This window comes from Capra hircus, chromosome 13, assembly GCF_001704415.2.
Source record: "Capra hircus breed San Clemente chromosome 13, ASM170441v1, whole genome shotgun sequence".
In the NCBI taxonomy this organism is placed as follows: Eukaryota; Metazoa; Chordata; class Mammalia; order Artiodactyla; family Bovidae; genus Capra; species Capra hircus.
In genome coordinates this window covers 24,845,077-24,871,183 of record NC_030820.1, presented here as the reverse complement: position 1 = coordinate 24,871,183, position 26,107 = coordinate 24,845,077, and the positions used below count along the sequence as shown (strand labels likewise).

Below are 26,107 nucleotides of genomic sequence, written 5' to 3'. Positions count from 1 at the left end.
TGAAACAACAGAAGCAGTATTATAACAAATTAAACACAGACTTTAAGAACGGTCTACATCAAGAAATAAATAAATAAAAATTCTAAAAATTAAAGAAAAAAGTTAAAAGTCCATATCCTTGATAATGAAAGAAAACCTCACCTTTAAACCCAGTCTTCATTCAAATTTGCATGTCCTGTAATTTCTTAGAAAATTGAAGGAGTGTATATAGTTAATGTAGGCTATGCGTTGTTCCCCGAAGAACATCAAAATGCAGAAACTTCTTTTTCACGTAAGTGTTTTTAGCTAGGATATCTACAAGTGTCATTTTACAAAGCTATTATAAAACACAAAGAGAATCTGGGATTTAAAAAAACATGTGAAAATAAGGGGCCTTCAGAAGTATTTATGTTGGTCTTAAATCTGTTACTTAAAATACATGCTTGTAAAGATGTATTTGTCCCTGTGAGGTTGAAATATTCATTGTAAAGAAAACAGGAACATTTTTACAGCCACTGTAAACATCATTTACCCAAGAGAAAGCTTGTTTTCTCAGTTTACATATGTTTGCCTGGGTAACAGCAGGATGGGGTGCCCATGAACTTTTGCTCCTCAAGTGATGTAAAGACCAAGTGGTTCTAGAGGTCCTCAGCTCATCTTTGAGAGGCGACCTAGAAAATTTGATTTAAAACTTGCCTCACGGAAGGACTGGTATATAATAATAAATGTCATAATTTACAGAAGACAGTGGTACAGTGTTGAAAAGTACAAAGTATTGGTAAAGTTAAGAATTCTTCATTATGTTATTAAACTAGTGCTGGTAATAGTACTTCTTTACTTGGCAGCCTTGTCTTTTAAACATATCTGGATCCACAATATGTTTAGTTTTGTATGCATTTCAGTTGTGTGATGGTCTTATGTAATGATATTTTAGACTATGATCATAATCTTAGACAGGTTCATATTTTTATGGTGGTATTGCAAAATAAAAAGCACTTCCTGTTGCACTTTTAAAAAAGTGAAACGATTGTGTTGCCTTCTCAGACGTTGAATGAAACAGCCATCACCCATCAAGTCGCCTAAAGGGCGATAGTCCTAGTGGTAGTGTCAGTCCCTCAGTCGTGTCCGACTCTGTGCGACCCCATGGACTGCAGCCCACCAGGCTCCTCTGTCCATGGAATTCTCCAGCGAGAATACTGGAGTGGGTTGCCATGTCCGCCAGGCGATCTTCCGGACCCAGGGACCGAACCTGGGTCTCCTACATTTCAGGCAGATTCTCTACCATCTGAGCCACCAGGGAAGTCCCTAAAGGGCAGTGCTAAGGGGAAAAAAAATATGGACCCACTGTAGGAGGGCTAGATCTGAGCATTCTTTTCCCTTCACACCTCAAGACATTTTGGTAAGGCTTTAGCACCACGGACTCAAGACTGAATTCTGAGTTGGTCAGTTGTGATGGCTCTGGAGACTCTCAGGTGTGTCTGGTGTTTGACAAGGGCATTTGGAGCCTACTCCATGTTATTCTCTGTTAAACACAGCCGGGTTAAACAGCTTTTCTGGTGTAACAGGGAAGAAAGTGATGGGCTAGGACTTGAACCCACGCAGGTCTGAGACTGTATATAGCCTGTAGTTGAAGCTAAACCACCGTTCCACACTGCCATTGGGTCCAGATGAAGCAGTCCGGTGGCTGACACAGTCACACCGCCTGTCAGGGTCCGAGCTGTCAGGGTAACCAGTCTCTGGGCTCTGCATCCACTGCCCTAGTTACCACTCCATGAATATTGTCACATCCATTGAGAAACGTAATTTACCCAAGTTTTCCTTTAGATTTATCAGAAGTACTTTCTAATCAAGTAATTATTTATTATGTTCCACACTCAGTGTACTATTCGATTAAAAATTAGGTGTCCATTTGCCACATGGGCATCAGGGTGGTCCTGCTTTAGAATAGGGAAACAAGAACAGGAATTCTGGAAGGTTCTTTCATATTTTGAAAGTTTGAAGCAGTTACGTTCTTCTGCTTTCTTACCTTATTTTAAATGTATTTTTAAGAAAGAATCTGCCTGCAATGCGGGAGACCCCGGTCCAGTTCCTGGGTCAGGAAGATCTGCTGGAGCAGGGGTAGGCTATCCACTCCAGTGTTCTTGGGCTTCCCTCGTGGCTCAGCTGGTAAAGAATCCGCCTGCAATGTGTGGGAGACCTGGGTTCGATTCCTGGGTTGGGAAGATCCCCTGGTGAAGGGAAAGGCTACCCATTCTAGTATTCTGAAGAATTCTGTGGACTGTATAGTAGTCAGTGCATGGGGTCGCAAAGAGTTGGACACGACTGAGTGACTTTCACTTAAAATAATTATAAGACTATACATGCTTGTTAGAAAAGTTTCAACTGATTTAGAAAGGTATAAGCTGTCCACAACATCCCCTTCTCCCATGCCCCACTGTGACATATCTGGCATGTATTTGAAAATTATACAAACACGATAGGTGGTTATTTTTGCTTTTGTCATAGATACAGGTATTAACAGACCAGCCTGTTAATGGTGAACTGGTAGGCAGGAATTTTAATCTTAGTAGCTTATTTATTCTGCACTCTTTTTGTTGGTTTGTTTTTATTATTTACTAGACAGTAAATACAGTATGGTAATAGTAATACTATAGTAATGGGTATGGTAATAGTGACTTTGATGCAATTCTACTAAAACTGAACTGAAAGATTACTTTTAGATTATTTAGCTACTGTTAGGCACTGTACATATAATTAAGATCCAGACTGTTAACATTACATTTTATTTAAATGCTCTTTACAATTCTAATTCCAAATGAAGACATTTGTAAGGCATCTATCCTTACTCACTCCCCTCAACCCCCGCTTAGAGAACCCTTTGGATCTGTATGCACGACAGGGTTGCTCCTATTCTGTTTTCATATAGATATGGCTTGAACTTTAACATTATAAACTTTTAAACTACTAAGCTACTATAAGATATAAAACTTAAGAACAAGGGTAAAGGAAATTCAAGAAAAAACATTGAGTGATATTTAAAAGGACTAATGAAAAAAATTGGCCAGAGTTTTGGTTTTTTTTTTGGTCATTGCCTGTTGAATTTCTAAGTGCTAATCAGTCTGAAAAAAATCTGAGTATTGTCTAATTCTATCAAAACTTCTGGATATATACTACGAAGTATCCATTTGGACTTAAATGTAAAAGTCAAAGTGATTATGAGCCAGATATGCAATTCTTATGACATTGGTCTCAAAAATTTCTGGGCCATGCCATGGATGGTTGTTGTTCAGTTGCTAAGTCACGTCCGACCCTTTGCAACCCTTTGGACTGCAGCAGGCCAGGCTCTTCTGTCCTCCATTGTCTCCCAGAGTCTGCTCAAATCCATGTCACTGCAGACAAACATTAACACAGGATGATTTTGACATCATTATAACAGGATATAATTATACAAAAACTATATAAACAAATATCATTAGATAAAGAATACTTTAAGTGATATTTTGTTCTGTTTAATTGGTGCCTGTTGACAATTCAGAGATTCCCAATGGGTAGTTAAAACATTGAAATGTCTGACTGTGACGTCTCAGTGGAAGACTTACTTTCTGACTCACAAGAAAGCACGCCACAGTCACAGCTATGAGCAAGTTATAGAGTTTTAAATTCTGTTTTCAGAATGGGAAACTTAATCAATGGATTCCATGTTCACCTGGAAGAGTTGAATGCTATAATCCACCCCAGTGTTTGCCCAAGCCCTGGCTAAAGCTTTCCTTAGTAGGCTGTTTTCCAGAAGAAAACCGAATGGCATTATGGGAGAAGAGGACTCCTTACAATGCATATTATCTGTTCCTAGTTTACTCCTCTAGCTTATCATGGAGCTAATTTCTGTCTGTTCCACACCTCTAAGCATAGCCATTGAAGTTTATTCTCATGACTTATCTGGAAGACATACTAAGCGACAGTGGCCTTAGAGCACTGCTGATTTCCCCAGGAATGTTAATTGAATGTATTGGTTTTTAAACTTTATGAGAATGAGAAACATTTACATAGATAACAAGCTTTTTTAGTATCCATGAAATGAGAGACTATGTGAGGAAATTCAATACTACTACTGAATAAATTCTTACTTTAGTAGTCTCAAGCATATTTGCTTACATTAGACAATAGTACTGTATCTATAAGCTATTCTGTTTAGTCAGTCCACTGGTAATGCATGGTCCATGTGTATGTATTTTAAGGACCCCTTTGCCATCACTTTACCCAGAAGTGAGGACCTATGAATATAGACTAGAAATTTTAGCATTATCTAAAGTATGTCAAATACCTTTCAAGTATTTAATATTGGTTGACCAAAAAGTTTGTTTTGGCCAACCCAATAGTTCTGGTCATATACTTCTATTATTAAAAATAATACTCCTCCCCGAATTTGAATAAAGGAGATATGTCTAAATTATTAGTTCTAGAGCAGCATTTCTTAGCAGAAATTTGAATTGTGTAAAAACCCCCAGGGAAAAAAATGGGTTCCATGGCCAAATAAATTTGTAGCTTCATGTTGAGTTTTACAGCGTATGTTAATGTAGTAGAAGTTTTGAGAAGTCATGAAACCCATCAGCCAAACTTTACTTTATTGAGCACAGGGGATACACCCTTTCAGGTGATGTTTCATAAAACTGCACACACATGCTCTGGAGATACTGAACCAGACAACACACTCATCCGCACAGTTTTCCTGTCATGTAACAGTCTCAGTGTGACTGTAATCAGCATGAAAAAGATAGGCTTATTACATCAGTGGCAAATGCCCAAAATGTCTATTTGGATTGACTGTTTTCACACCTTCACAGTATTATGGTATGCATGTTTTCTTTCATCTACTTGGCTTTCGTTTCTCACGGTCTCCTGGTTCAGATTTTATGGTATTCATCATACATGAAAAAGAATTACTCTGGAAGCAGTATTTTTTCATGTCCACTAAGTAGTTATTTTTTTAAGTGAATCAAACAGGACAAAAGGGACAGTGTGGAAAGATCTTAATTTTTGAGGGAAACCCAGTTAACCCAACAGTCGTTCTTTCATTGCAAAGTGCTAGTGTCAAGGCAGCGGCAGTCAGCTGACAGCTGGTGGTTGTGCTCCGATTTACAGGGGAAGGAGGAGGTTGTACTATTTTAAATGCATAATAGAGCATTCGTTTCGTCATCTGGAAGCAGAGATGGAAGAAGCTCAGGGGAACTGAGAGGCATCAATGTTGTTCCCGTGGAAGGGAAGCTTCCTAGCACAGTATCAGACAGCAGTGCAGATCGAAGGAAATATCTGTCAGGAATGCATGTTACCAGATGTATTTTGCTTTCAAGAATGGTAGACAAATCAAATCAGAGCCAGATAAAAGCCTGAGAAAAAGATGCTCAGATGGAAACTGAAGTTAATCTTTATGCCTCACTGCCCTTTACTTCTCTTGGTACCTTCCAGAGGATTCAGTATAGATGTATTTTTAGCTTGCTGTTTTCCAGCATCAATATGACAACATGATTCTGTCTTTATGTCAGTAAGCAGCTTCTACTATGTTTTCCTATTTTCTGCTAGCTACAATTTACAAAGGATGTCACAGCTCTGGTAAGAACTGCACAGAAGCCATTTCCTTGCTTTTAAAGTCATGTTTTGTAGAAATTTGTAATAAGCCAGTCTATTAAAACTGTCAGTTTGCTTAGAGGAATCTCTTCGTGGTGTTAATCTTACTAATTTGCAGAATGTGTTTGTGATACATTGTTTTCTTTATTATTTTTTTCTTTTTATGTTTGATTTTTGTATCCTGTGCATAACTGGTGTTAAAACATAACATTTATCTGCATCCCTGTATATTTTTGAAGCATCTCACCTTCTCTCCTTTCCTAGTACTTTGCTGTTACGTTATGTTATGTTTGTGGCTGCATTTGAGCTTTGCAAGCTGTCTAATGCAAAGACAGGAGATAGTTTTGAATTAAGCTTGTTTTGATTAGGAAAGAATATGTAACATGACACCACACCTAACTGTCTCAGCTATTGAACATAATTCTGAGTTACCTTAATTAGCTCTGTTTTATAGAGTCTCTGTATTTAATTTGTTGCTTTTAAGTTTTTTAAAATATTCCTAATTTCATAAATAGTTGATTAAAAAAAAATTGGAACTGCATGCTTGCCTGTTCATAATAGAGAAATGTCTCCTTAAAACAGGTAAAAGAGACCAAATAAATTTGTACAATACAATTTTGCATGAGTGTAAAATAAAAAATATAAATTATATACAGGAAGATGAATTACCTTTATTCATATTTTATGCCTTTAATATGTGTATATTCTCTATTTGAAAAATTTTAATAGTTAACATGGCTGTTGGAGGACCTAATTTATCAAAATGGATTATTTTTAGCAATTCAGCAGTTATTAATTGGCAAGACAATGTTCAATATATTATTTATCATAGCAGTAGTGCCTAGAGTAAAGATGTATTTGGTGAAGATTTTTAATATTTTCACCTTCACTCTGGCAAAAGATCAGGTTCTTCTTTTGCTGTGAGATTTATTAGGCAGCCATTTAACCTGCCAACTGCTAGGGAGAAAAAAAACCAAACATAAAACTTAAAAGGGGAAATTTTTGAAAGCAAGATGTCCATATCTAATTATGGCGGGTGGAATGGATAGAATTTGATGTGTTTCAGATCTTTTGAGAGAATAGGCAATTATAATTTATATTTTTTGCAAATTCTACAGTTTATTTGCTTTCTGAGAGACTAGCTGAATTTGTGGAGTCCCCTTACATTGTGTCTGCATGCATGCTTTAGCAAATGCCACTCGGGAGCAAGGCAGGGCACCATAAAATAAGAGTATATCACAAGATTGGAAATGTGTTCCTTTGATGAGTTTGAAGTGACCCATTTCTCTCCTCTCCATGTAGGCATATTCTCAAGATGCCTACCTGAAAGGCAATGAAGCCTACAGCGGCAATGCCCGCAACATCCCTGAGCCCCCACCAGTCTGCTACCCTTGGCCGTCATCCGCCCCTCCCGCCATGGCGCAGCCCCCTGAACCACCTCCTCCAGACTCAACAGCAAGCAAACCGCAGACTAGCCCCCCAGTATTGACGCAGCCCGGCAGGGCCTACAGGATGGAAATCCAAGTGCCTCCGTCACCACCAGAGGTGGCCAAGTCCAACACAGCAGTGTGTGTCTGCAATGAGAGTGTAAGGACTGTTATTGTACCTTCTGAGAAGGTTGTAGATTTATTACCTAACAGAAGCAACCACACAGTTCCCGCTCACAGGACTGAGGAAGTGAGGTATGGCCGAAACGAGCAGCCCTCTTTCAAAACAGCGACGAGAACCACCTCACCGCCGTCCTCGGTTCCCACTGCCCATCTCATCCATCAGCCCGGCTCCAGGTCATTGGAACCTTCTGGCATTTTACTTAAATCTGGCCACTACGGCGGGCACTCAGAAGGTCTGGTGAGCAGGTCTCCAGCTGTGGAGTCTCCTTCGGTAACTGTCAACCACTACTCTCCCAACTCGCATCAGCACATAGACTGGAAAAACTATAAAACTTACAAAGAGTATATTGATAACCGGCGCTTGCACATGGGCTGTCGGACCATTCAGGAAAGGTTAGACAGTTTAAGAGCCGCCTCTCAGAGCACAGCGGATTATAACCAGGTGGTGCTGAACCGCGCTGCCCTGCAGGTACGGCGTCGGAGCACCTCTCAGGACCGAGTGCCCCAGTCCATCCAGGTCCGGCAGCGCAGCGTGTCCCAGGAGAGGCTGGAGGACTCTGTGTTGATGATGTATTGTCCGAGGAGTGCCTCTCAAGGTGCGCTGACATCTCCTTCTATTAGTTTTAGTAACCACAGAACTCGCTCGTGGGATTACATTGAGGGGCAGGGTGAAACCTCGGAAAACGTCCATGGTGAATGTCCACCGCCGGATGCAAATGGTGAAGGAAAGCAGACTTACAAGTGGATTGGGTTCACCGAACAGGACGATCGGCGAGGTATTTACGAGAGATCCAGGCAGCAAGAAATTCACAAATCTTTCCGAGGCTCCAATTTTACAGTGGCCCCGAGTGTGGTGAATTCTGACAGCAGGAGAGTGAGCAGCAGAGTCGGGGGATCAGTGTCTCAGTTTAAAAAAATTCCAGCAGATCTAAAACCCCTGCAGCCCAGCAGAAATTTTCAAACTACTTGTGGAATGTCCCAGCCTCGAGGGATTTCCCAAGACAGGTCACCTCTTGGGAAAGTCCGAAGTAACTCTCTGAAAGCGCCTTCTACGCATGTCCCGAAACCACCCTCCAGCCAGAACTCATTTGTTTCTATCAAAGACCAAAGACCAGTAAATCACTTGCATCAAAACAGTTTATTCAATCAGCAGACATGGTTACGGAGGGAAAGCGCCCCCGATCACCAAGTGGACACTGGGAAGCCCCCCTCTCTTTCTGGAGCTTCTGTTAAGCCCCCTACTCTGGCAAGTGAGAATGCTAGCACTCCAGATTTTGAGTTATCCGTCACTCAGAGGAATCAAGATTTAAATGTACAAGAGGTGGAAATTCAGCAGTTGAACGCTGTAGATAATAAAGAAACTGTCATCCTAAGAGAAAAACCTCCGTCTGGTCGCCAGACGCCGCAGCCTTTAAGGCATCAGTCTTACATCTTAGCAGTGAGTGACCAGGAGACAGGCTCAGACACCACCTGCTGGCTGCCTAATGATGCTCGCCGGGAGGTCCATATAAAAAGGATGGAGGAGAGGAAGGCCTCAAGTACCACTCCACCTGGTGATTCCTTGGCTTCCATCCCATTTATAGGTAAGCTCACCTCATAGTTGTTGGTTAACATGTCAAATATGTCACAAATCTTTCCAGCAAAGTATTTCTAGTTTCCAGGAATTTTACTCTGTGATCTTGAAACACTTGTTCTGAATTTTCTACACTCTGCTAAAAACCAGAGCCATAAGCTTTTTTTTTTTAAGTATTTTTATTTATTTATGCTGCACCTCACAGCATGAGGGATCTTAGTCCCCTGACCAGGAATCAAACTCGTCCCCCTGCAGTGGAAGGGCAGAGTCTTAACCACTGGACTGCCAGGGAAGTCCCCAGAACCATAAGCTTTTACTCTCAAAAATTATTTCTAGCATCAATTTTCCTTTTTTTATTTTAAATTTTGCATACCCAATACCTATTGTTAATCTTGATTTTGATGAAACATATCCCTACCATCTGGGGAGACTCAGCAAACCAAATTGTGCTTGGTTGTTGATTCAGCTGAAACAATAGCCAAGTAGAACAGTTTGGATCACTAGCAATCAACCTTTCATTTCATCAGTGCTTTTTACTTTCTGAAGCTGATTTCTGTATAAATTTTAATTCATGGGCCGACTGAAAAGACCTCTTTGTTGCTGAATTACTCTGTCTTAGAATAAATCCTGGAATAGATGGGGAGAAATTACTTAAATGACAAGCCTGTGCCCTATCTAGAACATCTATCGCGTTCACTGAGGCTTTAGACTGCTCCCACACGCCCCAAGTATATTATTCACACAGCAACCAGTACATTTTTAAAAACATAAACCAGATCATTTCACTCCTGATCAGAACCCTGGTTTAGCTTGCTATGTTACTCGGAATAGAATCCAAAATCCTATGGCAGGCTAGGCCCTCCATGATCTGCCCCACAACCGCACCGCACCTCTCTGCCCCTACCTCCCATTTTCTGCTCATCCCATCTTTGCACATGCCAGCCGCCTAGCATCCCTGGAACACACCAAGCACACCCTGCTTCGGGGCCCTGGCACCAGTTCCCAGCCCTGGAATGCATTCCAGAGATATTCACAAGACTGTCTCTCTCAGTACATTTGGGCCTCTGCTCAGACATTACCTTATCAAAGCAGCCTTTCCAGACCAGCCTATCTGAAATACACACAGAACCTGACATTCTCTATGTCCTTAAGCTACTGTACTTATCTTTATACCACTTGTTTCCACTTGACATTGTACTTTTTTTTTTTATTACATCTTTCTCTGCAGATCTAAAGCCTAAACTTTGTGAGAGCCAGGATTTTAGATCTTTTTATTCACATCTGTGTCCTTAACGTCTGGAACCACTGCCTGGGGTAGAGAAGGGACTCAATAAATATTTGTTGAAATACTAGATGAATGATAATTTTGAGATGATAGTTTAAATGTGTAGCAAAACAAAAACTTTTATCAAGTCTAAGATACCATCTGCTAACAAGATTATCGGGTATGTCCCTTAGTATTATCCTCATGTAATAAATGAGAAACTTAAGCTATGGAGGGGTTAAATAACTTGCCCAAAGTCACACAGTTAATAAGCAATAGAGACTTCGCTGATTCAGCCTCATCTCAGGGCATAACTCCAGAGGCATCATTTGTACAGAGTGCATCGTGAAGAGCCTCCTCTGGAGGTGTGTGATGCAAGCCTTGCTTTGAGCCAGGGTCATACTCTTCTTCAGTGGATAGGTTCAGGAAGAGTTTGCCATGATTTTGTAATACAATGTGGTTCTTTGAGTGCTATTTCAGAATTATTCTTTTCTAGAGAAATTTTTTAAAGCTCTTGCGCTGTTGGACTGTCATGTGACACTATCAGAATCAGCTTTTTAAAAAAATTCCATATAACTCACATTTTTAAAATATATATGACATATTCAAATTGTAAACATTGTAGGGAATCTCAGCCTCAATTGTGCTCATGTTTATATCTGTAACCTTAAGGCCAGCCCCCCTAATAGCAGAATTTTATTGTGGAAATGGTATAAAAATGATTGTTTTATGATTTTTTTTAAACAAACAAAAAAATCCTGCTGTATTTCACAGGCCTGTGAGACCAGAATAATAGCATTATATTTGTTTCTACTTAATAAGAATAATATAATCCAATTATATTATAATAATAAAAAGTTTGCTAATTACATCTGTTAGTATTTCTTCCTAGTTACTACTAGGTATAGGAATAAACCAAAAGGTCAGTTATGTTATTAAAGAGAACTTTGGCTAAAATATAAAACAAAAATCTATTTAATTGTATATGCATATAAAGATTTAGAAAAATGATTAAAAGAGACCATTTTGTTTGTTCATTATAAAATAAAAATGCTCACTAATTATTTCTGAATCAAATTCTACTTCAAGTACTTATTTCAGTCTTTTATAGTTCCCAGTGAATGACATCTTTTGTTTTATGAGTCGTGACTTAAAAGTCCCACAATATAGAAATGACTTTATAATCCATTTATTTCTTATATGCCTCCCAGAACCTTAATGTACTGCATATGATTACTCTGGTATGTCATTTGATCGGCACCAATGGAAAAGGGTAGAATAAAGAACTGAGATATGAACACGGAATTGATTTCACTGTTTTGGATGTAAACTGGATTTTTACATGGATGTAAGCGTTCTTAAGTACCAAAATTTAATATTGAAATCCTTCTATATTGTTGAGCTTCAGAGTTTTATCTGACCAATAGGTCTTTCTTTTTTTTTTTTTCTTTTTCTTTTTAATTTTTAGCCACATCCCATGGAATATGGGACCTTAGTTCCCCAACTAAGGATCAAACCCATTCCCCCTGCGCTGGAAGGCAGAGTCTTAACCACTGGACTGCCGGGGAAGTCCCGGTGTTTGTGTTTCCCATCTAGCTATTTTCTAAAATGTATGTCTTACTAGGATAGACACCAGCATTGAAATGGAGTAAAAGAGACCATTTGCAGTGTTTCTCAAAGTATTTTCTGGGAACACTAATTCCATTTGATAAAGGCGGTGGGAGGGGGGGCGAAGATTAGTGATCAAATAAATTGAGAAATATTGAGTTTTAAAAATTAAGTTTGTCTATCATAGAACTCTCAGGAATGTACTCCTTATATCTTATGAGTTTTCTAGGCAGGATATAGTACCATTTGTCTCAGAGGTATTTGACCATGAATCCTTTCTTTTATTTAGAGCATTTCAGTTTCTTTGGAGAATGTTGGACTATGCTTTGTGCTTTTCATGAAACATTAAATTAGAAGGAAAAAAGAATTAAGGCTTGCTTTTGTAGCATCACACTCCAGAGTCTTAATAGTCTGTGATTTTAATAATTATTTTTGTTACTTGAAAGCATTATAACCAATGGAAATAAATAGGTGCTTTGGCTTTATTTCCCCAAATATCAGAGAATGGAGCCAATTCATTTACTTTGTTATCTGTGTAATACAGAGATAATGAAACATCTTGCAGAAAGAAAAAATTCCAGCATTTTGTTATACATTTAACATCTAATAGTCCTCTGGGGTCACAAGACTTAGAAAAATGAAAAAAATAAACCACTTTGTTTTTAAAATTAAGAAGATCAGTCATTAGCAGTATTTTGTTTATACCTACTCACACCCTTGTGGCTCAGCTGGTAGAGAATCCCCTGCATTGCGGGAGACCTGGGTTCATCACCTGGGTTGGAAGATGCCCTGGAGAAGGGAAAGACTACCAACTCCAGTATTCTGGTCTGGAGAATTCCATGGGATGTATAGTCTATGGGGTTGCAAAGAGTTGGACACGACGGAGCGACTTTCACTTTCACTATACCCACATGCCCTGTAAAGCTTCAAAGTATGTCCTGAAAATAAATTTCAACACCTGTCACAAGTAAACACAAAATACAAGATGAATAATGGGTTCCTAAGTAGTTTGTTCTTTAGTAGCAGGTATTAAGGTATATTCTCCAATCTTGATTTTTTGTGTTTTTTTTTCTATTTTTAATTGGAGGATAACTGCTTTAAAATGTTTTCTTAGTTTCTGCTGTACATTGACATGAATCAGCTATATGTATACATATATTCCCTCCCTCCGTTCTGAGCCTCCCTCCCACCCCCTCACGCCACCCATCTAGGTCATCATACTACTACTCATAACTATTAATATAAAAAAGCCAGTTGTATTACCCACTTCAATTTCATCTAAAATTCGTACTACCCTCATTTTTGCCATACTTTAAATATTTTCTCTTGTTCCTCTCACCCTAGAGTTGGCCAGTACGTGTGTACCAAATTAGGATTAGCCTAACTAAAATTGAATTTGGTTGATATAGCCTTGTTGACACTGGCATTTAAAACCAATTCAGAAATCTTAGAGCTTGTAGGATAGAGCTGGATCACAACGTTGTTCTTCACAGCATCGAACTTGACTTCCATCACCAGTCATCCACAGCTGGGCATCGTTTTTGCTTTGGCTCCATCTCTTCATTCTTTCTGGAGTTATTTCTCCACTGATCTCCAGTAGCATATTGGGTACCTACCGGCCTGGGGGGTTCATCTTTCAGTGTCATATATTTTTGCCTTTTCATACCGTTACTGGGATTCTCAAGGCAAGAATACTGAAGTGGTTTGCTGTTTTCTTCTCTAGTTCAGGAGAACTTAGTTATCTGAAAGTTACCCAAAAGGCATGGGCCTGGGTGACTAAACAATAATTTTGAATTTAATATTCACTCTTTCTAGCTCAGATTTCCCAAGTTTGAGTTGGCATCTTCTTACTAGATAAATTTATATGTTTCAAGTGTAACAAAACTGCTCACCACAGAATAATTTTAGATGTTCATTTATCTTCCTTTTGATAGTAGTGTTGGCTTTTATCCTGTAATATTTCAGACTGATATATAGCATCCCTTGTAGAATACTATGCTTATTTACTTAGGGAAATAAATTTTTTAAAAAACTTTGTACTTATAAAAATTATAGAATCATTTCCCTCAATCAGATTTTCTGGATTTTCAGCTAGTTCCTTTAATATTGAAAGTAGATCCAATAATAACTACACTCTCAGTCAGATCTGTCAGTTTTTAAAATAAATTCAAACCTCAGAAGCCCCCTAAGAAATCTCTGGCTTATGAAAGCCCCTAAGTATTTTATGTTCTTACATAAATTAAACAGATAATTTTACCCCTATTGTGGATTTATTGTTGTAGTCCTCTTGAGCTATAAATGACCCTTCTGATAATCCTAGCCCAATTTCTTTATAGGGAATGAATTTAATATCCAGAGGAATTAAGTAGCTTTCACAAAGTCCAGCAAAACAGGATCTAAATCCTTTGACCAGCAGCTCAGTCTTCCCCATTCCTAACATCTGGCTTATTCTTTGTGCTAAAATTAATCATCCTAAAGATAAATTTGTGAAATCGGTACCTAATATATATTAAATTATTTTAAGGTAAATGTTAGATTCCTTGAAATTAATGTTTCCAGCATTTGTCAGCTCGCAAGCTGGGTCATCTTTCATACACACGTGCCTCTCACATTCACACAAACATGCTGCTTTTATAGTTTGGGTTCTGAATACCTGTGAACTTTGGTATCTTGATGATCAGTTTGGTGAAAGTATTAATTGTTTGGTGAAAGTGTTAGTCGTGTGCGACTCTTTGCGACTCCATGGACTGTAGCCTCAGTCCATGGAATTTTCCAGGCAAGAATACTGGAGTGGGTTGCCATTCCTTTCTCCAGGAAATGTTCCAGACCCAGAGATCGAACCCAGGCCTCCTGCATTGCAAGCAGATTCTTTACCATCTGAGACATCAGGGAATTCTCTTAATTGTTCAGTAGAAGCAAACAATTTAATTTTGGGTAAAAGCAACTCATTTGATTTCTTAGATCATATTCTTGGAATTCTTTGGAATTACTAGAGTTGAAACTGTGTGACTAGACTTTTAACAGATGACTCTGTCATTTACTGTTATTGCTGTGGTGTTCAGATCTCTATGTGGTTCTTTTAATACTGGGTACCACTGATTAGTTCTGTCATTGTTATCATTAATGATGATGCCATTTAACATCCCAATATTTATTTTCATTTTATCTTATAGATGAACCTACCAGCCCTAGCATCGATCACGACATTTCTCACATCCCCGCCTCTGCGGTCATCTCTGCCTCCACCTCCCAGGTACCCTCCATAGCAACGGTCCCTCCCAGCCTCACAACTTCAGCTCCATTAATCCGACGTCAGCTCTCCCATGACCAGGGTACGTTTCATTGAGTAGTTACGTGAATTGTCTCACATTCTCAGTTTTCCACTTAGGGTACTGTGGTGACCTTCTTGCCGTGAAAATAGAATCTGGAAACTACTTGCACATATCTGAATGTTGGGTTTTACTTGCAGAATCTGTTGGACCTCCCAGCCTGGATGCCCAGCCCAGCTCAAAGACGGAACGATCCAAGTCATATGATGAGGGCCTGGATGATTACAGAGAAGATGCAAAACTGTAAGTCTCAAGCGTGTGGTTTTAAATGCCTGTTAGTGGGTGCTCACTATGCCCTTGACATATAAATACGGAATTTACTGATGTATTTTCTGACTTCAACATTAGAAATGCAAATAAAAAATAAAAATTGTCACGTGATAATACGTGCAATTGAATTTTTTTAAGTGTTTAAAAATCAGTAATAGTATTTTATGATACAAAAATACACATAAAATTATTCCTGCTTTAGACCTCTAGTCATGCAGTCCTACTCTCAGACAGAGCTATGCTATCTTTTATGTAATTCCAGAGCTATTCCTTGCTTAAAATCATACACGTTTGTATATGCTTATATACATTCATGTGTGTATTCTAGTTATTTTTATAGACAAATGATATGTGCTCTATAGACGGATCTTGGAGAGCTTTCAGTGTGTGTATTCCTGGCTCATTCTTTTTCATGATTGTTTAATTTTCCACTGAGGAGTTACACTGTAATATATTTAATTGGTATTCTATATTCTATTAATAGACATTTCAATGATCAACTCTTATCCCACAGCAAATAATCCTTTGTAGACTATATTTATACATAGTTCATTTAGCATATATGTGTGTGAGTACAGCTGGAAAAAGGATTGTTATATCAAAGGCTGTGTATATTTTTAACTCCAAAATTTATTGCCAGTCGCTGTCCCGTTTGCTCTTCCTAGACTAGCTGCCTTAGGGGAGTGTGTGAGGTGTGGCCAGGGCAGTGGCAGTGACTGGCAGGGGTTATTCTTACGATGCAGAATGGGATGTATGAGCCATCTTCGCCTTTACTCCCCCTTACAAAAAGATATTGGTAACAGCTTCGTTTCACAGTCAGCTTTATCTTATCCCATCTACACTCTGCTTCCTGCAAAGATGGTGGGACTGAGAGGAAAGGACCATGCCATCTTCGGTCACACATTAAAATCCTGTGCTCCTTAAATGAATTTTGAATTACAGCACAAAACAGCTTTGTCCCATGAACTTAAACTGTTTTGAATAATCAGTGTGAACCTGTCCTCCTAAGCTTTTTTAGTGGCTTTCAGAGTTGTTCTCTGTGCTGAAACATCCAGAACAGGGTCAGAGGGAAGAGTGGTGACCAGCCCTAACGCGCTTGCTACCGCATGTCCACAGGCTGGATGAGTGTGCACCTGCTGGTCTCTCTGGCCACTGATGGGGACCACGGACTGCTCATTATTGACAGTGTGGAAATCCTTAGTAGAGCATTAAGCTACGGGCAACTAATAACATAAAGCCCAATGCTTAGTCTGAGTAGCTTTTTCTTTGATCTAAAAACACCCAAGAAAACAAAATCTCACCTTTTATACAGAGATGGTTTTAACTTACAGTTTAAGAAAGCTCTGTCACAGAATCAAAAGTTTAAGTACTTATAAAATTGCCTTTTTTTCCTTACTTGCATTGAACCCTGAACACTTAACATGGTAAAAATGAAAGGTCATCTTATTAATGAAAGAGTAGTTGTAATAGTTAAATTACTTTTACACCTTTAAGTTATTTTTGTGCACTTATTACAAATATTGATAGATTTCTTTTCCAACAGGTCTTTTAAACATGTATCTAGCCTGAAGGGAATCAAGGTAGGTAGTCAATATTTTTAAAATACAAGCAAATGATAAGTGTTTCTATTAACTTTAATTTACTTTTGCTCTTCATAGAGAATTGTTTATCATTGGGTATTTTATATTTAAGTGTCATAACCCTTTATTCTGTAAGCTTCAAATGCATTTGGAAAATTGCCTTCTAAGTTGTGATTTATAAACGTATTCATCAAATATATAATACTTCACATACATTGTGCTGATTTTCTTATTTTATTGATACAAGTTTATGGAGAGAACTCTGACTGTCCAGCAGGATGTTTGTTTTTCTGTCCTCAATGTTACTTCACTCAGCCACCACCCCCTCAATGTAATCCACCCCATCCACTCTTATCTACCCTCCCCTCATACCTTTCCCCAAAAGCTATTAGACCGGAATTTCGTTATTTTGCCTTCTTCAAAAACATTAGGATCTTCACTTAAACTCACACTTTCTGCCTTCCTTACCCTTATCTTAATAAATACCTTACCTATTTTTTACATTTATTTTTATTTATCTGGCTGCTTCGGGTCTCAGTTGTAGCACTCAGGATCGTCACTGCATCATGTGGGATCTTTGTTGTAGCTCATGGACTGTGTAGTTGTGGCACGTGGGCTTAACTGCCCTATGGCATGTTGGATCTTAGTTCCCCAACCAGGGGTCGGACTCATGTCCCCTGCATTGCATGGCAGATTCTTAACCACTGGACCACCAGGGAAGTGCCAATAAATATCTTTTTACTTAGAACATTATCCTATTAAACACAAACACCCACATTTCTTCTTTGGATTCCATCACTTTTCCCTTTCTCAGGACCCTTCTCTCTTCTGCAGAATCACTCTTTCCAGTGGTTCAGTCACCAGCATGTAAAGGCATGTTCTACTACTTCCTGTATTTAAAAGAAAAACCTTCCTGGAATCCGCAACCCCTTTCCCCTATTTACTGCTCCTGTTTTACTCTTCCACAGCAAAATTCCTCGGGAAAAAATTGTCCGTGGTTTCCACTCCCCCATGTCATGTCTTTCTCAACCCACACATATCAGGATGGTACTGTTCAGGCCGAGGTTACCAATAAAAGACTAGTTGCTAGGGGTGTGTGTGTGTGTTGCTGCATTAAGTCTTCACATAGCACCTGGGCTCTTTGTTGTAGAGTGTGGGGTCTAGAGCACACCGGCTCAGTTACCCTGCAGCATGTGGGATCTTAGTTTCTGGACCAGGGATCATACCCACATTCCCTGCATTGGAAGGCAGATTCTTGACCCCTGAACCACCAGGGAAGTCCCTAGTTGCTTGGGTTTTTAACACATTTGACTTTTCAGGAGTATCCAGCATGATTTCTCACCTCCTGAAACACTTTCTTCTGCTGGTCTCCATTTCTGCCTCTGCCTAGTATATAAAATGTTGGAAGGTCTAGTGCTGGTTCTGACTCCTCTCACCTCTCCGTCTACCCTCATTTTCTCAACAATCTACCCCAGAGATCTCCCCAACTGTATATTGCCAGCCTTGACCTCTTCCCCACTCACGTGGGCTCCTCCCCTGCACCATCTGCAATGGGATGTGTAATGAGCAGCTCAAGGTTCACACACCCAAGAAGACTTAGATGACTCCCCCAGACATGTATCCCTCAGCTTTCCCCATCTCTCAAAATCTGCTTCAGGTCACCTAGTTGTTCAAGTGCCAAATACAGTAATTAGCCTGTTTTTCCTTTTCCATTTCACATGCCAGTCCACTCCACCTCCAGGACGTACCCTGAACCTTTCCATTCCTCTCCGTCTTCATTTTTGCTCGTGTAGTCCCAGCTCCTGTCATCCCTCACCTGGATTCCCATAGGTTGTCCTTTCATAGTTGTCCTTTCAAATCCACACTCCAGGTAGCAAGCAGAGCGACCTTCCAGCTGTGTGATCAGATGGTATAACTCCCCTGATGCATCACTTCATGGTCTCCCCGCACAACACTTCCTGCCACAGCTTGGAGGATCCTGAACAGTCCATAATTAGCAGTTTCTCTTACTCCCATGGAAAAGTGAACATTTAAAATGATAACAGTGAAGGACTTCCCTGAGAGTGCAGTAGTTAAGATTGCCTGCCAACACAGGGGACTTGGATTCCACCCTCAGTTGGGGAACTAAGATCCCACACGCTGCATGGCACGGCCAAAAAAATAAAAAGAAAAGGTTGTAACGATGAATGTATATTTATTAGCTATGCACTCTCCCTAAATTTTTTCTTTCCCCTGACCTTTCATGGTTACCCCTTTTAAAAATGTTTTCTCCAAATTTCATCTTACGTGTTCTTTCTGCAGAGAAGACTTGCTTCAGCAGCACCAATTTATAGCCGCTCCTTGGTTGTTCCTTTTATTGCATCTCACTGATTCATTCTCCAAATGGCACTAATCACAATCTGATCATTCTCTTGTTTTTTAATTTTTTATTCTACTTTGTCTTTCCTCACTAAAACTGTGAGCTCTTCAGAACAGGAAAATTGTACTATTTCTGTTTTTTAATGGTTAAAAATAATTCCTTCAGGTGACTTTAAAAAATGATGCTCATCTTAAAAATAAATAAATAAATAAATATTTTTCTTATGTAAAGGGGTTTTCAAAAGTAGCCTTTCATTTGGAAGATTTAGTAGAAGACTTTTCAGCAAAGTAATTTCGACATGCAAGTATTTCCAAAGGAAAAAGCTGATATTTTGCTGTGTTTTCTGTGACCTTTTCTATAGATCTTAGACAGTCAAAAGTCATCAGAAGATTCCGGATCCAGGAAAGACTCTTCCTCAGAGGTTTTCAGCGATGCTGCCAAGGAAGGGTGGCTTCATTTCAGGCCACTCGTCACTGATAAGGGCAAGGTAGTACGTTTTCTCAGCTACCATGAGCTTGTGAAACGCAGGCCCTGAAAAACAAAGCAGTCAGTCTGTATACGGAAAATGGCAACATATACATAATAAGAAGAGTCGAAAACATTTATAAGTATCTTTGTTGACATACAGGAAAAATTGTTTTAAAAAATTCTGATCAGTGATTTAATTTAATATCTTAAAATTTAATTCCTCTTTCATTCTTTATATCAATTACATATGGAATATGTTATCTTTTATCTTGGCAACATTAAAGTGACATCATAGTATTTAAGAAGGAACTCTGCTTCTCTTATTAAAAAATTTATTACCCATGGATTATCACAGGATAGTCCTTTAGGGAGTGGCAATTCTCCATGTTAGTATTTAAAAACTTTTATTCAGCGTCTTCCAGTTTACTCTGTTAAGTTGCCTTTAAAATAGCTTTATCATTCCATTTATTTTACAAACATAAAAGATATTTAAATGAATATCTCAGTATCAATATATGCTTCATGAGGCAGATAACAATATAATAAAAACTCTACCAGAAAATTCCCTACAATATTTGGGCAGTTAATTTATAAGAAAACTATAATACTGTCCAAAGAGTATCAAACTTTTCTTTTCTTTTCTTTAGAAAACCCACTCTGGATGTTGTTGCTTGACCATATAAAATTGATCAATTTTGTTAACTAAATTCATCACTCGTACATATCATTTTGGAGTCACCTTATGCAGTGTTTATCATTTGCATGATCTAAGCCTTGCTTTCACTCAAAAGATTTTTCTGACTGATCTTTTTTCCTTATTTTCTATTTCCTTAGCATTTTTTAATATATTTTGCTACACTCGCTTTATCCTAATTAACTTTGTTCATTTTATTTTCCAGACCCAATTAAAGTTGAGGTTTCACTACCCTTGATTGTGATAGGAATGCAGTGCCCCACTTGGTTTACATTACACAAATTTTGCCTTTCCTCCCCTAACAAATACACGTTGACGTAAAGCAGGCACCTGCCACCTTGGGTTAACATTTCTGTATGTTAACAGTTCTGCTCGATGTGTCTGTTCTGCACTAAGATTTAGCCGAGTGCTGAGTCTGTCTGATTTGTCTCTTGTTCTCCAGCGAGTTGGTGGAAGTATTCGGCCGTGGAAGCAGATGTATGTTGTACTTCGGGGCCATTCGCTGTATCTGTACAAAGATAAACGAGAACAGACGACTCCATCTGAGGAGGAGCAGCCCATCAGTGTTAACGCCTGCTTAATAGACATCTCTTACAGCGAGACCAAGAGGAAGAATGTCTTTCGACTCACCACGTCTGACTGCGAGTGCCTGTTTCAGGCTGAAGACAGGGATGACATGTTAGCCTGGATCAAAACTATCCAGGAGAGCAGCAATTTAAACGAGGAGGTGATTGTCCAAAATGACATCAATAAAACCAACAACCTTCACAATGGTTTTTTAAAAGAAGACTGAAAGAATCTGATACATCACTTAAAAAAAATTATAGTATGCTATATTCACTTAAAAATAGGTGACCAGAAGGAAAACTCAGGGAATTCCCTGGTGGTTGACTGGTCAGAACTCTGTGCTCCCATTGCCGAGGGCATGGGTTTGATCCCTAGTCAGGGAACTGAGGTTAGGAACCTCAAGCTGCATGCCTCACCCCCAACCCCCACAAAAAAAAAAAAAAAAACAAGAAGAAGAAGAATTCAGTGTATATATTAATGTTTATATTATTTTCACTTACTGGAAAATCATCATTACTGAGCTAGAGAAATAGATAATTCAGATATTCTGCATCCTTTGTCAAACAGTGAACTGATCAAAGATCTAGGTTCCTAGTCCTGGTCATTACCTTAATGACTAAATACTCTGTTTCTTTATCTTAAGACCAGGATTGTTGTGGGGCTTAAGTTACACTGAAAATGCTTCTCAAATCGCTGTGTAAATTCAAAGAGATACTGATAGTGTGATTTTTTTTTTTAAATGAAATGGTGCAGGCAAGAGTATAATATAGCCTATAGTAATACAATAATTAGATTCTAAGAAAACTTGCATTATTGGAAATCGTGTGATAAGCCAACTTTTCTTTTTAATAAGCAGTTTCTGACTCACAGCCATCAAGATATTTCTACAGCAGAAATTCCAGTAGTGAAGATACTGTTTTTACGTGTACATAACTATAAACTCTACAGAGCAGATTTAGCAATGATTAAGTCTAGATTTCACTCAAGGGTGCCTTTTTCCTATCAACAGTTTTTCTTAGATATTGTTCTTTTGTGTGACCCATTGTTATGACAAAAAAAGAAAAACACAAGGTTCTTTCCTCTTACAGTATTCAGGAACACCTACATCAAGCATAAAATTATGCAAACTATGTTTTCAAATTTAGTCATTTCCATTATATCCAATTTAAATCGTGAAAACTTAGTTCATAAGAAAAATGCCTATTTTTTTTCCTCTGATAGTGTATACTCTTTCTTGTTTGTCACTAACAATGAACCCCAGATCCGTGTCAATACAACCCTTTTTCTACAACCACCACTATAAAAAAACATTAGCAAGTTTTGTCGCAGTAAAGAGGGAAAATCAGAACTTGGATATAGATTTCAGCTCTAAGTAGCAATTCACAGGAGCTCCTGTTTGAATCAGCACCTGCTCTGTGCCAGGTGTCGTACTGGGCAGTAGATGACTTCATCTTTGAGACGTAGGGCTATTTTAAGGGTTGATGGAGGTGACGCTTACAAAGAATGCAGCCCATTGCCTGGTAGGTCATGAACATGCACCTCATGCCAGCCATCATCACTATCATCTGATTTTTCAGACACGGATATTTCCACCCAGTTTTATAGCTCAGAAAGTCATAATTCACTGAGCATATAGCATATGGCAGTCAGTCTTTTAAGCATTTTTACGTTGGTTAACCACAGTAATCATATGAATGTGTCCCACTATTACCATTACCGTGTTTCAAACATGGGAACTATTTAACAAAGAGAGGTTAAGTAGTGTCCTCAAAGTCACATAGCTTGGAAGTGTCAGGACCAAGACTTACACCCAGGCAATCTTATTCTAGGTCTTAACCATATCCTTTTTCAGTTGGTAAATGAGAAGAATAGATTTGAATCCGAGAATTTACAAAGCCTGTATTCTTTGTAAATTATAATGTTCTCTATGATCGAAATGAGACAAGTAAAAAATATATTTGAGGACACATGTCAATATAGAGCTGGAATCAGTAGGGGAAAAAAATCATTATCGTATGGTCAGCTCTGAGTTTTCCATACAGTATATTGTTGAGGTTAAAAAAAAAAACAAAAACAGTTTTGAGCTTTTCTGTTCTAACAATCTTTCTGGGGTTAGCAAGAAAAAAACTGGCTCTCTGTTTCCCCGTCATTTATTAAAAATGACAGATGAGTTCCATAAAATTGAACACTGGCAACTTGCTGGTTGTCTAGGTATTGCGGAGATACAGGAAATAAACGGAAAGCTCTTGGAAATGGGAGAGGCACTTGGAGCATTTGTCACTTAATGATGTTGGGTCATGATTTGAATAGAGGTTTTAAAAGCACTCCATAGTGTCGATATTGAATGAGCAAAGTAGTATGGAGCCCCCCCCACCCATACCCCCTGCCACCAAAAAAATGTAGGATCCCTATTTAAATTTAGAATTGACTTTCTCATTTTACCTTCTGTTTATTCTATAGGACACTGGAGTCACTAACAGGGACCTAATTAGTCGAAGAATAAAAGAATACAACAGTCTAATGAGGTGAGAATCCCACCGTGCCTCCTAGGTCATTAGGATGTAAAAATGCGTGTTCACAAAACACTGTAAAAATGTTTGTTCACAAATGTCCATTTCTTTTGGCAGCAAAGCAGAGCCATTGCCGAAGACCCCTCGCCAGAGTCTCAGCATCCGGCAAACCCTACTTGGTGCTAAAGCAGAGCCTCGGACTCAGAGTCCACACTCTCCCAAGGAGGAGTCAGAAAGGAAGCTTCTCAGTAAAGGTACTGACACATGTAGGGCTTAAAATTGGGACCATAGGGACTTCTTTGGCAGTCCAGTGGTTAGGGCTCTGAGCTTCCACTGTAGGGGGTGTGGGTTCGATCCCTGGTTGGGGAACTAAGATCCCACATGCCCCATGGTGCAGCCAAAAAAATAAATAAATAGAAAGTAAAATAAAACAGGGATTGTAGTAAATCAACTAAATATAATTGAAGTATCAGTTTAAAATATTTTTTAATAAAACAAAATTGGGATTGCAAAGACATTTTCCTATTTTTCTGTGGACCTCAGCTCAGGGGGAACTAACCCAGAGATCACTGGTCCCTGGTCTAGGCTAGTGGGGCCTTTCTTAAGGTGGGAGTCCAAGACATCAGTTCTTGTTAATGCAATAAAGACCAAGAGAGGGAAAATCCAACACATATATACACATTAAAAACTACCAGTTTGATTAATAATGAAGATCCAGGCACTTTCATTTTGAAATAGAATCAATATATTTACTTTTGCTAAAGTCTCACTATAAAGATGTCACACTGATTGTTTTCTTGACTGTTTTAAAGAAAATCATGGTACAGATAGTCAAAAGGTGAAGAAGCATACATGATTCCAACTATTAATAGATTATCTGGAAGGTTGAAAGGAGTGTTTCATTTGGAAGAGAATAGAATAGAATATGTTTGATAAATAAAGTTTGTATTCTTTATAGAACAGGACTCTGACTTATATGAATCTTTAAAGTCATGGTTTAGATACTCTTGTTTCCATTTTCTCTTATGTCATTTTGTTTTGAAAAACAATCAAAAGATGATACCAGTCCTCCAAAAGACAAAGGCACGTGGAGAAAAGGCATTCCAAGTATTATGAGAAAGACATTTGAGAAAAAGCCTACTGCTACAGGAACATTCGGGGTCAGACTGGACGATTGCCCACCAGCTCATACAAACCGGGTAGGAGACACCGGCCAACCAGATTTCCTAAAGTCATTAATTCAGCCGTAGTCATATCGGGACCTGAGTACATAGCCCTGCAGATCACAGGGCGTGTCTGTCGGTCTGTTGAATATTTTCCTTGTGTTAACAGACCTTAGTTTCTCTAAGTGTTTTTGACCTGTATGAGTGTGTTGAGTAATTTTTGTAACGTTTTTTGCTAATGTATTGACTCTGAAATGGAATAATTATTCAACCAGTAGGAATGTATTCAAAATGCTTGGTAAGAATTCATTTTCAAGTCATGTGTGTTTAAAGAAGCATAGGAACAAGGACTTGATTGAGAAAGTGTTATAGATGTAAATGTGTCTGTGTGTTTACAATGCGCATGTTAAGATTCTTATCATGAGTGAGTGAATGTTATTCTAACCTTCTTCTTCCCCTTTACCCTTCTTTTATTCAACTGAACTGTTTCCACATTCTCTTATTTGCTCTTATTTCCTCCTTAGACTTCTATTACTATGGATTCTCCTTTCTGCCTTGACTTACTCATTCTTTCTCCACTGACTCAAACATCTCCTGTTGGTTTTATCTCCTCCCAGTTCTGCAGTGTCTATATTCATTTTCTCTGTATCAAATAACAGCAATTCATATACTGTTTCCTTTTTGATGGAAAGGGTCTTTTAGCTATGATACACATCTATTAACTGAAGATAAACATTCATATGGTGTTAAATAAATGTTTATTTCTTGTTTTGCAGTATATTCCATTAATAGTTGACATATGTTGTAAATTAGTTGAAGAGAGAGGTCTCGAATATACAGGTATTTACAGAGTCCCTGGAAACAATGCAGCCATCTCCAGTATGCAGGAGGAGCTGAACAAGGGAATGGCTGATATCGATATACAAGATGATGTAAGTTTGTGTCTTTTTTTTTTTTTAATTTGGGTATTTGTTTGAATTACTGGTCTGTGTTGTTGGCTCCCCCCCCCCTTTGTTGGTATTGACTATAAAAGTACTGTATTTTTATCTTGCATAACCAGAAATGGCGAGATTTGAATGTGATCAGCAGTTTACTAAAATCCTTCTTCAGAAAACTCCCAGAACCTCTCTTCACAAATGGTGAGTTTACCTCCACCAAAGACACCAGATGAAACAAGTGAACCATACATTGTTGGGAACCCACAGCATATTCAATTAAACTGGGAGAAAATACTTTCATCAAAGGGAACAGGAGGTTTTGTTTAGTTCTTATTAGAATACAAAGCATAATTGTGTGTTATTTTTGTGATCTGGATTGTTTTTCCCTCCTGATACATTTCAGTGAAATGTAGAGTTTATTAAAAAATTATTACAGTTCATTAAAAACATATATTATTCTGTTCATTCATGTTTACAGCCAAGTTGAAAATACTTTTATTTATTGTTCTCAGTGAAAAGCCTTCAGACATTTTATAGTGCAATTAGTAGAAAAACATTTTTTCAGCCAAGCCT

At 38.5% G+C, this 26,107-nt stretch overlaps 1 protein-coding gene across 4 annotated transcripts in view; it reads left to right on the top strand.

Annotated features, from left to right (window-relative positions):
- The window catches only part of ARHGAP21 (Rho GTPase activating protein 21), a 132,353-nt gene that overhangs the window by 93,649 nt on the left and 12,597 nt on the right, over positions 1-26,107 (top strand). For 3 of the 4 annotated variants that reach the window (XM_018057103.1, XM_018057104.1, XM_018057105.1), the window contains 12 exons: positions 5,557-5,586; positions 6,904-8,794; positions 14,830-14,988; positions 15,126-15,228; positions 16,799-16,835; positions 19,556-19,681; positions 20,799-21,083; positions 23,384-23,448; positions 23,551-23,687; positions 24,490-24,632; positions 25,373-25,528; positions 25,657-25,735. In XM_018057103.1, coding sequence (XP_017912592.1) covers positions 5,557-5,586; positions 6,904-8,794; positions 14,830-14,988; positions 15,126-15,228; positions 16,799-16,835; positions 19,556-19,681; positions 20,799-21,083; positions 23,384-23,448; positions 23,551-23,687; positions 24,490-24,632; positions 25,373-25,528; positions 25,657-25,735 — 3,211 coding nt within the window. The remainder of the gene's footprint in view (positions 1-5,556; positions 5,587-6,903; positions 8,795-14,829; positions 14,989-15,125; positions 15,229-16,798; positions 16,836-19,555; positions 19,682-20,798; positions 21,084-23,383; positions 23,449-23,550; positions 23,688-24,489; positions 24,633-25,372; positions 25,529-25,656; positions 25,736-26,107) is intronic. The other variant, XM_018057106.1, reaches the window with a different exon arrangement.